General features: G+C 38.1%; 1 protein-coding gene across 1 annotated transcript in view; it reads right to left on the reverse strand.

Annotated features, from left to right (window-relative positions):
* Positions 1–13,616, reverse strand: part of ULK4 (unc-51 like kinase 4) — a 506,210-nt gene that overhangs the window by 383,266 nt on the left and 109,328 nt on the right. Inside the window, exon 21 of the mRNA XM_060164074.1 lies at positions 106–233. Within this exon, the coding sequence (XP_060020057.1) occupies positions 106–233 (128 nt within the window). The remainder of the gene's footprint in view (positions 1–105; positions 234–13,616) is intronic.

Consider the following 13,616-nt stretch of genomic DNA (forward strand, 5'->3'; position numbering starts at 1 on the left):
CAATTGTGAATACCAGGTACATAGGGGCCAAGAAATACTACTAATAAAACTAATAAACAGGGGTCAAATTGACATCATTGGTGAAACTGTCAGAGAAAATCTTACCGTGCTTGACAGCTGAGCAGCAGCATCTCGTGGTTATGAATCAAAATATACAGAAGAACCAGGAAGGATTTTGCTCTGATGGATGTCGAGGGGCTGTCCAGTAAACGGATAATTGTAGAGACAAAATCCTGTGGGAGATGTTAGAATATTTTTTGAGAAAACATGAAATAAATAGAGCAGTCAACTCTGAGGGTCAATAGACTGTAATAACCAAACAGATAGCAGAAAATAAAATAATATGAGCTATTGCTTTTGCATTTTTAATTTGTGCTGCTCCCTATACCAAGTTATTAATATGTATGATCTCATTTAAACCTGAAAAGAAGTTATGAAGAGTTGATAATATTATCCCTATTTTAAAGAGGAAAAGGAATCTTGAAAATTTAAGCACTTTGCCCCAATTCACAAAATTGAATTCAAATCCAGGCCAGGCAGATGACAAAGCCTGCTTCTTAACCCCTCCATCACACGACTAGAAGCGTAGCAATAAATAACTAGAACTGAAAGTCACAACTGCATGGAGGCATCAACTTCTGAGCAAACCTGCACACACAGAGATCACGTCTCTAGTCTACACAGCTGAGGTCCTACAGACATAAAATAAAAACAACAGCCAGGGCTTCCCTGGTGGCGCAGTGGTTGAGAGTCCACCTGCTGAAGCAGGGGACACGGGTTCGTGCCCCGGTCCGGGAGGATTCCATATGCCGTGAAGCGGCTGGGCCCGTGAGCCATGGCCGCTGAGCCTGCGCTCTGCCACGGAAGGGGCCACAACAGTGAGAGGCCCACGTACAGCAAAAAAAAAAAAAAAAAAAAAAAAAAAAAGCCAGTATGGGACACAAAAGAAAAACCTATATTTCTATAACATTCTTTAATTAAAGGTTTAATACAACACAGAGGAATAACTGTTGACAAGTATTAGTGTCATTTTCTAACAGACAGATTTGTACATCACTTCAGGTGCCTATTGATATGCAAAAAAAATGGAATACACACACACAGCGTTAATGAATGTAAGTAGGCAGAAATACGGAATCGTATTGTTAGCAAGATGGCTACAGAGAGCAGGAACGTTAAGTTCCCTAGAGTCCTTGACAGAGGTAAGCACCTAGCAGTGACACTGTGTGTCCAACGTAGATGTAAAAAGCTCAATTTTTTGCCGAAGTTCTTTCACATTGAGTGCTATATTGTCAGGCAGGAAGAGCTTACACAGCCAGGTATATGCTTCTATTTAAGGATGGAGATATACCTATACATCTGTATAACTATTTATCTGTACCTCTGCATCAGGCTCACCTAGATCCTGAACCAAATAAACTAATTCATCAATTGGAGTAAAAAACAGAATCAACACCAAGGTGCCTTTGAGTAACAGATCTGTTTCCACCTTTCCAGTCGACAGTAGAAAGCCCATTTCCCCACAGTCAGCTCCCAAGTTCTAATTTATACACTGTGGTCCAAGGACCCAAACCACAAATCTGTTTCCCACATTAACATTGCTCCCACACATCTACGTGCCTAATTCCAAAACCATTCAAATACCCACTAGCCATGGACTTAAAAACAGTTCCAGATTACAGAAGACTCAGAAAAGCTCTCCTCACTATAAATGAACAAAAAAGAATTGCATAAACAAGGTAAGATAATTGTAGCACATTTTACGGATAAATTGCTAAATTTCTTGATATATAAATATCACTAACAACAACACAAAAAGAACTAAGGGAAATGAAAATAACTAAGAGTCCTAGAGACAACTGAAACCTCTGATCTCTTCTACATGGAACATTATCCCAGAATAATTTAAGACATTTCAAAATGTACAGAACACAGGACGCAAGTTTCATATAAAGCTATTCTAAGAAGGCAACAAAAAGTGAGAATTAAAGTACTTCAGCCAATGAAGAGTCTCCAACACCACCCAAGCAAAACAAAAAAATGAAACAGAGGTAATCTGTAATATAACAGCTCAATCAGAAGGAAGTATCATTAAACAAGCATTTATAGACATAAAAAAGGTCCAAAACAGTTAGCTATACAAGAAAAGAAAGTATAGACACTATGCCTTAGGAACACAGATGCAAAAAAATCCTCAACAGAATATAAGCTGAATCCAGCAATATATTAAAAGTATAATACATTACACTCAAGTGGGATTTATCCCAGGAATTCAAGACTGGTTCGATATGTGAAAATCAATCAGTGTAATTCACCATATTAATAGATTAAAAAAGGAAAACCACACAATCACATCAGTTGATAACAAAAAAGCATCTAACAAAATTCAATATCCACTCATGATAAAATCTCTCACCAAACTAGGAATAGAAGGGAACTTCCCCTGTCTCAAAAACATCTAGAAAAAAACCTACAGCAAACTACTAAATGTTCAAAGACTTGAAGCTTCCTCCCACCCTGAAACTGGGAATTAAGCAAGGCTGTCCCATCATTCATAATTCAATATTTTGCTGAAAGTCATAGGCAGTGTACAATAAGGACAGAAAAGTAAAAGGTATTCAGATTGGAATGGAAGAAATAGTATCAGATATCAAGACAATATAGAAAAGCCCAAATAATCTTAAAAAATTCTAAATAAGTGAGTTTTAGCAAGATATGATATATCTGTATACACTGGAATTTGTACATTCCAGTCATAATGAACAACTGGAAAACAATTTTTTTTAAATAGCTACAACAACAAAAACAAAAGAAATATAGGTATAAACCTTAAAAAGTATGCCAAGAATCTGTACACAGTAAACTACAAAACAGTAAGAAAAAATTTTTAAGATATAAATAAAAGACATTATCTGTTCATGTATTAAAAGACTCAAGATAGTTAATATACATATCAATTCTCCCCAAACTGACTCATAGATTTAATGCAATTCCAATCAAAATCCCAGCAGGATTTTTAGTAGATACAGACAAACTAATTGTAAAATTTATACGTAAAGGCAAAGCAACTAGCATAAGCACAACAATTTGGGGGGAAAAAAGACAGGAGAATCACACAATGGTTTTAAGACATTTTAAAAACTACAGTAATCAAAACAATGTGGTATTGACAAAATGACAGACACACAGACTAAGGGGAAACAGTAGAGAGTTCAGAAATATTATAGTCAATTGGTTTATGACAAAAGTACAAAGGGAATTTTGGAAAAAAGTTTTTGCTATAAACAACTGGATATCCACATGCAAAAAAACTAAACTTCAACTCACACCTTGCACCATATACAAAAACTAACCCAAAATGGATCATAGAATTGAATGTAAAATGTAAAAACATAAAATCTTAAAAAGAAACAGAGGAGAAAATCTTCATGACCTTAGGTTAGGAAGAATTCTTAGATATAAACCAAAATTGCAATCCATAAAAGAAATAATTGATGAATTAAACTTAGAATGTCTCCTCTGGGGAGGACACTGTAAGAAAAGATAAGCCACATACTAGGAGAAAGTATTTGTTACCAGAATATATAAAGAACTCTCAAAACTCAACATTAAGAAAAGTATTTTTCAGGACAAAATATTTAAACAGACATTTCACCAAAGAATGTACACAGATGTCAAATAAATGCATGAAAGGATGTTCAACATCATAATCATTATAGTTCAACATCATAATCAACACAAATTAAGATCACAGGACACCACAACACATTTATTAGAAGGACTAAAATTAACAATGACAAGTATGTGGAGCAACAAGAATTCTACGTACACTGCTTCTGGGAACGCAAAATGGCACAATCATTCTGGAAAACAGTTTAGCAGTTTCATAAAAATGTTAAACACAGGGACTTCCCTGGTGGCGCAGTGGTTAAGAATCCGCCTGACAATACAAGGGACACAGGTTCGAGCCCTGGTCCGGGAAGATCCCACATGCCGTGGAGCAACTAGGCCCGTGCACCACAACTACTGAGCCTGCACTCTAGAGCCCGCAAGCCACAACTACTGAGCCCGCATGCCACAACTACTGAAGCCTGCGTGCCTAGTGCCCACGCTCTGTGACGAGAAACCACTGCAATGAGAAGCCCACGCACTGCAACGAAGAGTATCCCCCACTCACCACAACTAGAGAAAGCTCCGTGCAGCAACGAAGACCCAATGCAGCCAAAAAAAAAAGTTAAACACATATCTATCGTATATGCCCCAACCACTGCATATCATTTCACTTAATGAAAACTTATGTTCACAGAAAAATCTACATGTAAAAGTTGATAGCAACATTACTCATAAGAGTCAAAAATTGGAAACAATCCTTAAGTCCCTGAACAGGTACATGGATAAATAAACTGTGGTATATCCACATAAAGGAATAGTACTCAGCAATCAAAAGGAATGAACTAACGGTACACACAATAATACAGAGGAATCTCAACTGCATGATGTTAAGTAAAAGAAACCAGTCTCAAAAATTACATACTGGGCTTCCCTGGTGGCGCAGTGGTTGAGACTCCGCCTGCCGATGCAGGGGACACGGGTTCATGCCCTGGTCCAGGAAGATCCCACATGCGGCTGAGCCTGTGAGCCACGGCCACTGAGCCTGCGCGTCCAGAGCCTGTGCTCCGCAACAGGAGAGGCCACAACAGTGAGAGGTCCACATACCGCATATAGGATCCCACTTATATAACATTCTGGAAAAGGTAAAACCATACGGGCATCACTGAATGCCAGGGACTGGGATGGGACATGGTTTACCTAAAAAAGGGAGCAGCACAAGGTCATTCTTTGGGATGTTGGAATAGTTCTGTATCCTTCTTATGGTGGTGACAAGAGTCTATGCATGTGTTAATCCTCGTACAACTACACTCCAAAAAAATATGAATTGCATTGTGTATAAATTTTATATATAAATCAATACATATAAACACACAATCAGGCAAATTCAAGCAAAAACGAAAGCAGAAAGTTTGTTACTGATATACAAAGAATTACATAATGATTTTTCCTGATATATAGGGTAGAATTTAGGCCCAAAAGAAGTAAACAACATTTTTAATGCCGAAGGCCACCATTCACAACACATACACAACAGTATTGAATACAGTAAGGAAGGTTATGCCTCACATAGTATAGTGAACACCTTTAAAAAGTGAAGACTACAGGAGATGGAAGAAGGAATAGAAGACTTAATCACACTACTCTCAGTCCAAGACTGTCATGAGAACAAAAATAAGGATATAGAAGACCTAAATAACATAAGTAAAAGATTAGATATTATGGGTATGTATTAAAATTTAGACTCAAGTAATAGAAAATGTACCTTTTTCTTAAATATGAAATGTTCCTTTAAGGTACCTACATAATAGGTGATAAAGAAAACCTTAATAGAATCCATAAAGTAAAAAGTAATGACTGTAATGATCACAGTGCTGTAGAAGTAGAAAGTAAAAAAAAAAATCAATATCCAAAAGGCCCTTCTACCTGGAAAATTTTAAGACACTCTATTAAACAATCCTTGAGTAAAGGAAAAATGCAAACCAAAATTGTAGAACTTAAAAAAAAAATAGTAAAAACACTATATAGAAGAATCTATAGGATACAATTAAAGCAGTCATCAAAAGAAAATGTGACCTGCAAATACATTTGTAAATTAAAATGAAAGAAGAGTGTGAAATAAATTCCCAACACAAAAAGCTGTAAAAAGAACAAGGTAAAGCAAAATGAAGCAAAGGGAGAAAATAAAGATGCAAGCAGAAACTAACAAGGTAAAAGGAAAAAAAGGAAAATGATAAATCCAAATGCTGCCTTTGAAAAATATCAACAAAATAGATAAAGCACTCACTAAATTAATCAAGAAAAAGGGGAGGGCTTCCCTGGTGGCGCAGTGGTTGAGAGTCTGCCTGCCGATGCAGGGGACACGGGTTCATGCCCCGGTCTGGGAAGATCCCACATGCCGCAGAGCAGCTGGGCCCGTGAGCCATGGCTGCTGAGCCTGCGCTCCACGACGGGAGAGGCCACAACAGTGAGATGCCCGCGTACCGCAAAAAAAAAAAAAAAAAAAGAAAGAAAAGAAAAAGGGGAGACAGCAAAGATACACAAAAAGAAAAATTACCACTGCCTGACCTCAATTTAATGGTGTAAAAAGTCAGCTATGTTATGTATAGAAGTAGTTCATAATTTATTGCTGTATAATATTCCATGGTGTGAACACAGAAAAATGTATATACCCATTTACTCTTGGACATTTGGGTTGTTTGGAGTTTGGAACCACAATGAGTAAAGCTGTTATGGACATTCTTATACGTGTCTTTTAGTAAACACATAAATATGTGTTCTGAAAACACTGGATAAAATGAAGCAGCAGCTTAATATAGTGGTAAAGAACTTGTAATCTGGAGTCAAGAAACCTGAGTGTGAGTGCAACAGTGCTTGACAGAATAGCATGTCGGAGATGATTACACACACACATTTCATAGCCTTGACATAATGACTGAAGACGTTTGTCCAACTAGATACTAGAAAATATCATAAGGCATAAAGCTGCAAGAATTCCATTTTTGAAATTTGTATGGAAAATACAAATAAAACAAAAGAAAGAGCAAAGCATTCACAAGTATATTTAAGACTTCAGTAAATAAAAAAGATAAAGGGCAGACTATTCATCTAATGATATCCTTACTTTACTACCTTTACCAGAAAGACTCTCAACAGGTTGTGAAAATTTTAAATAACGGGGGAAAACAAACTTATGATACTATATATCTGTCAAAATAAATATGCAACCTTGGAAAAAGTATTTGAAATATTTGAAACTTTTTACAAAGAATCAATATCTTTAGGTATAAATAACTTTTACCAATATAACTTTTATGAACACTCTAGTGTAAAAAATTACAGAAACAAGCAAACAACAAATAAAAGAATTCTAAGCTGCCTACAAGCAAATAAATCATGTACCCTAACTAGTAGGCAAAGAAATACAAATTTAGAAAGAATAAGAATCTGTTTTAAAACAAAGCAGACTAGCAAAGATGAGCTGGCATGGTCATGGGTAAGTGGATAAATCTCAAATATAGCTCATATGAGAGTAAGTGTTCAACCTTTCCTCCAGCTGGTAGGAAAGTGAGTTGTTACTTCTCCAAAGCCTTAAAACTGTTATTTTCTTCTGACACAGTGGTTATATCTTAAGAATTTTAGCCTAACCAAGTGATGAACAAAAGAGCTTTGAGAAGAAGAATGCTCATGGTAGTACTGTTTATAAGACAAACAAAAATAGAAACCACCTTAACATTCCCAAAACAGGGAATTTGTTAAATCCCAATTGTAGAAAAGATTGCATCTACCCATATCCAGTTTTACCTTCTTTCATTACAAACACTAATGATGCATGTGGGGAGGGCAGGTGGAGAAGGAAAGGGAAGTCACCGAAGTGACACTACATGATTTCCAAAGCCAGCTCTGAAAGGCCATGCGGCTTCTGCCTGGTTCTCTTGGGACACTCTCTCTTGGAACTCAGCCACTACACTGTGAGGAAGCCCAAGCAGCCTTGAGGGGCCCATGTGGAAAGCAACTGAGGCTCCCAGCCCACAGCCCAGTAAGGTTCCCAGGGAACAGCGAGCACCAACTTCGCAGTCATCTGAGTGAGCCTTCTGGAAAGTTTATTCTCCAGCTCCCACTCAATCTCTCCCAACCTTGCCCAAATTACAGATTGGTGAGCAAAGTTAAATTACTGCTCTTGTTTAAGCCACTACATTTTGAAGTAGTTACACAGCAAAAGTGAAATATAGCTTAAGCATATAACAAAAGAGGAAATTTTTCCAGGCGCAACGAAAGTTTCGTACAGCAACGGTCATAATTTTAAAAACACAGACATGTCACTAAGAAGTGATGATAAGGTCTACCGTATTTCTTATTGACGGAGTGTTATGCAGCCATTACTAACAATCTGGCAAAACTAAAATAATGCCTATTATTTTGAGTGAAACAAACTAGCACAGCAAATACCCGAAGATAAAAGAAACTGCATACAAGATTTGTTTCTAACATAGTAATTCCAAGTCCCTTAGAAGATACAATATACTACAGACTCTAATTTTGGATCTAAACCTACAAGCATCTTGTGCCCTAAATAAATTCTCATTTAGTCATTTCAGAAAAACTAAATGAACAGTACTGACTGACTCCCTAAAACTAACTGCCCAGGGCACCATATTTAATCTTAAGCAACATGCACCAGACCTCTAGAACAGTATTAATCTTACAACACTGAGGAGGGAAGATTACAGGCTGCAGGCAAAGCCTAGTGCCAAGGATGAATAATCAAAGCTACTTCAGAGAACCAAAAATGACCTCGGGTCACTTCAGTTTGCAATCCACTATGTATTCAGCTTTGATTTAAATTCATCTTGCCATTTGGCTCAACATAACTAAATTTTACACGTGGAGAAAAAAAAAAAAAAAAACAGAAGCTGTTTAGGTCTATAGCCCAAACCACGGAACAACGAGTTCATGTCCAACATTCAAATGGTTCTTGGCAGTGATTTCAGAGCGGACATACCTACGTAATGTAAAGATGGCGTGATGAAATGTTCACAATGTGAGGAACTGGTCGAAATATATGAAGCTTCCATCACAAAGAAAATGATAATCTTGATCAAAAGTAAGCAAAAGGATAAAAACCCCTCCAGTACATATCATAAGGACAAAATTATGAGATAAATAAAAAATAATGATGATGTAGAGAACGTCCAAGTTATTTATTTCTCAAGAGGTAAAACTGATCTGTTTCAATCAACTGTCACAGGTGAAAATCAATGAGCACAGCCTGGCCATCAAATGATAATAGCCTCAAAAAAAAAAAAAAATCATGTGGATAATACACTGACACGATTTTCCCATTTAAGGTTGATGGAAGTGAAAAATGTACTGATTAAATCTAAAACTGTTTTTGGTTTACACTTTCCTTAAAGAAGTTTAGCCAAGTAGCTTAGTAAAATGTTTCTTATAGACACATTTATTAGCGTAGACAAAAAAATGTCAATACAAACTCATGTTATTAAAATGCATAAACTAATTACCATATTTTAAATTAGCAACCACTGAGTCAGGATGCCTAGTGACTTTGTGAGAAAAAAAAACCTGAGCTGAATGAGCTTTCAAATTTTTCAAAGTTTTCTATGCATGAAATTTCATAGTGATCTTCCATAGTACTTCCAAACAACATAAGCGGTCTGCACCTTCCGGCTTATTATTAATCACTGTTGTGCTACTTGGTCAAAACATGAAACCTGAAGCAACAGCTCCAGTCAAACTAGACTGCTAAAATAAAAATGGACAGCAGCTCCTGTCAAAACTAGCAAATAAGACAAAAATTAGAAAGGCAGTATCCGTAGTCAGTAACACCCAGGAGGAAATCATCTTACCAACGAGCATGAACAAACCCACCTGTGAAACACGGTATGACTTTAAAGAGTAATGTTTAAATTGTTAAGTGACCCCAAAGCATATGAAGTGCAATGTATGCATCACTGATTATGCAGTTACAAAGTACATTCAAGGTCACATACCTCAAAAATAAATAAATAAATGAGGCAGATGTTTGAATCTATGTAACTTGTAAAAAAGTTGATGTGAGTATACTATGCTCAATTAATTGAAATACAGCAGAGTAGGGTTCCCGGGGTTTTATATATTTTCAATTTTCTAACATCAAGAATCGGGCACTGGGTTGTTGTTTTTTTTGTTTTGTTTTGTTTTGTTCTCAGTACACGGGTCTCTCACTGTTGTGGCCTCTCCCGTTGCGGGGCACAGGCTCCGGACGCGCAGCCCCAGCGGCCGTGGCCCATGGGCCCAGCCGCTCCGCGGCATGTGGGATCTTCCTGGACCGGGTCACAAACCCGTGTCCCCTGCATCGGCAGGCAGACTCTCAACAACTGAGCCACCAAGGAAGCCCTGTTTTGTTTGTTTCTAATTTTTATTTTAATTATTTATTTATTTTTGGTTGTATTGGGTCTTCGTTGCTGCACGGCTTTCTCTAGTTGCAGTGATCAGGGGCTACTCTTTGTTGCGGTGCGTGGGCTTCTCACTGTGGTGGCTTCTCTTGTTGCAGAGCTCGGGCTCTAGGTGCACAGGTGTCAGTAGTTGTGGCTCGCAGGCTCTAGAGCACAGGCTCAGTAGTTGTGGCACACGGGCTTAGTCGCTCTGCGGCACGTGGGATCTTCCCAGACCAGGGATCAAACCCATGTCCCCTGCATTGGCAGGTGGATTCTTAACCACTGCGCCACCAGGGAAGTCCCACATTACTTGGTCTTAACTTACTCAAACATTTCTTGGTTGTCTAAAGCTCATCCTCTGACAGATTCCTCAGGAAGAGTTCATGGGAACTGATCTCTTCCATGTTCATACACCTACCTGTGGTCTCTGTAACAGAACACCCAAGATATTGAATATAAAATCCTTGATGAGAGACTCTGGGAGGAGCAGCTAAGATAGTGCTTAATTTTACTTAAAAGTTTATCCTAAAGGAATAATTACAGATGCCCATGTGAAAAAATTTAGCCATAAGAATGTTCTCCCTGGCAAAAAAAGGAAATTTTAAAATGTGCAGTAGTGAACTGCTGGAATGCATTGGGATAACTTCACATGATGGAACGTCATAACACTTTAAAAACAATATTGAAGAGTTATACTGAGTTAGACACACAATCCCAACATCACTGAATAGGAAAAATATGAACAAACAGTATACAACTGATCCAATTACTGTAAAAAGATGCTAGTAGCATGTGTATGTGGCAGCAGGGAGAAGGAAATTCGTGAAGGTCTGTGTATGTGTACACATATACGCACAATAAATATGAATTTGAAAGATATATATCAAAATTTTTAAAGAGATTATTTTGGGATGGTTAAGCAGTTTATTTTAGTCTTCTGTATTCTGTATCTCATATATTCTGGATTTTCAATACTAAACTCAAATTCAAAAAAGTTATAAACATAATCTGATAAAAATAAATTAAAATGGCATTAGCTACTTTAAGTTTGTAGATATTATAATTAAGGGAAATTGCAATGACCGCATCCAATACCTGTCTTCCTAGTAAAATGGCAGGAAACACCTTTATGCACTCCCAAACTCCTCCAGCCCCAGATCTTCAAGATCGAATATTTGTAGGACACATTAATAAGCTTGGAAGAATGAGAAAAATAAAACTACAAAGTAAACCAGGAATTCTTTTTAAAAAATCAGTTTACAGGGCAAAGATTAGTAAATAAACTCACACCTAACTTACAAGGTTTTCTCTTATGCCTGGTCAGGCCTTCCAGAAGCTTCTCGCTGAGAGTCACTCAAGTATCTGAATTGTGAAAAGGTTATCAATTCCCTACATCTAGTGATGATGCAAGAATTACTTACAAAGGACCATCTACCATGGGTACAGAAAGTATCCTTTTAAGAGTTTCATTTGTTTTTTCTTTTTTGAAAACAGGGTAGAAAAACAGTTTGTCACTTTTTGTTTTGCCCAATTTTCCTATTTACTTGAATATGCAGAACACATGATTTGTAACTCAAAAGAGTTCCCTTGTCACCATAGCTGTGAACACTTTTCACACCATCACAAGTAAATTGTACTCTCATCATCTACCTTTCCAGAGAACAATTTAGCATTGTCTATGCACAGCCTTCTCAGTGTGCATAACACCTGTGGTGATCTACTAGCAGCAGACACAAAGTTGTATGTAGGGCTTCCCTGGTGGTGCAGTGGTTGAGAGTCTGCCTGCCAATGCCTGGGACACGGGTTCATGCCCCAGTCCAGGGAGATACCACATGCCGCGGAGTAGCTGGGCCCGTGAGCCATGGCCGCTGAGCCTGCGCGTCCAGAGCCTGTGCTCCACAACAGGAGAGGCCCCAACAGTGAGAGGCCCGCGTACCGCAAAAAAACAAAAACAAAAGTTGTATGTAAACAGGATGCTTACTGCATCAGGGTGAGTGCAAACCAAAAAGTCAGAGGAAAACAGGTCAACAGTGGGAGAAGGGTTAAGTTACCATAGTGGCACAAAATGAAAAATTATATAGTAATTTTTTAAATGTTCCTATGGTATATTTAATGACATATTCATGAAAATGATAAATCGACACATTTTTATCGTAATTGTATAAATGTATGCATAAAATTCATAGACATACGGACCAAAGGCTAAAAAGAGATAAACCCACATGGCAACGGTAATTAGCTCTGGGTAGTGAAATTACAGTCAATTTTGTTTTCTTCTTTAGGTTCTACTACATTTTCTGCAGTAAATAGTAATTTCTCTTATTTAAAAGGAATGGCATGGGCCTCTTTTGGGGACTGAATTTCAACAACAAAAAAATATCACCATATAGAGGCATCAATCCCCCCAAAAAAACAGGCTCAGTTCTTTCTCCCTGTCCAGCAGGAAGCAATAAGCCTGGTATTTGTTCCTGGGTCCCTTCCTCTTTCACTCATTCTAGCCCATTAACAACCAAGCACTTGAAAAAAACACAATTAGCAATACTAACATTGGTAAACCTGCCCCTAAAACACACACCTATATACAAATATTTGTACTTTTCTTTAAGTAAAAATAAAACAAAAAACGAAACCCCTAAGGCCAGTATCACAGCCGTACATGAGCCGGGTCTTCTTCCTACCGCTCAGCCTCTTTCTATGTCCCCTCCTCACTGCTCACTGCGTTCAGCACTGCTGGCCTTCCTTCTCCTCCCAGGTCTCCCCATGACCCCTCACACCTCAGGAAAGCTGAACTACAAAGTTCTTCCTGCTGAGGTTCACACAGCACACTCCTTCTTGTCACTGAGGGCTCAGCTGGAACATCACCTCCTCAGAGAGGCCCTCCCTGACTTCCCTCCCAGCAAACGGTGTCTGGCTCCGCTCCCTGCACACTTCCCCTTGCAAGACACTCTATCAACATCATCCTGTGTAATGCTCTTCAGAGCGCTAACACTATCCAAAATAATTCTGTTTCCTTGTTTATTGCCTGGCCTAAGCATCAGCTTTAGCATTTATAAACTCCATGAACTTGACAAAATCACTCAACACACTAAGTCTCATTTGAGAACAACCCAGGGTTATAAGTCACTAAGTGTCTGGCCTATAATAAATGTTCGCTATAATAATAAATTGTTTTAATTAAAAAAAATAGAACCTTACCTTTTAAATGACAATTCACTGTATATTACTGAGTGGCCATAGGTACATTTTAAAGATTATAGGACAAGACAGAAAAGATGCAGAATGGTTAGAGGCCTCAGCACCTGAGGATCAATATATCACTGAGTTTGCTGGGTTTTCTCTCTGCCTCATACATCCCAGATTGGGTGCTGGATAATCCAGGAGCCAAACAGCACACAAACACAAATACACAGGAAAAATCAGCTCTCTCAAGCCAAAGGATCAGGAAAGGGGCAGCGTGGAAAGACCAAAAACATTAAGACAACAGCTACTCTACTCTAGCCGAACACCACGGAAAGACGATGGCCCCTTCAGCAAGGGGCAAGAGGAGTGACTAGCCTCCTACCCTCACGT

The sequence above is a fragment of the Lagenorhynchus albirostris genome, chromosome 10 (assembly GCF_949774975.1).
Source record: "Lagenorhynchus albirostris chromosome 10, mLagAlb1.1, whole genome shotgun sequence".
In the NCBI taxonomy this organism is placed as follows: Eukaryota; Metazoa; Chordata; class Mammalia; order Artiodactyla; family Delphinidae; genus Lagenorhynchus; species Lagenorhynchus albirostris.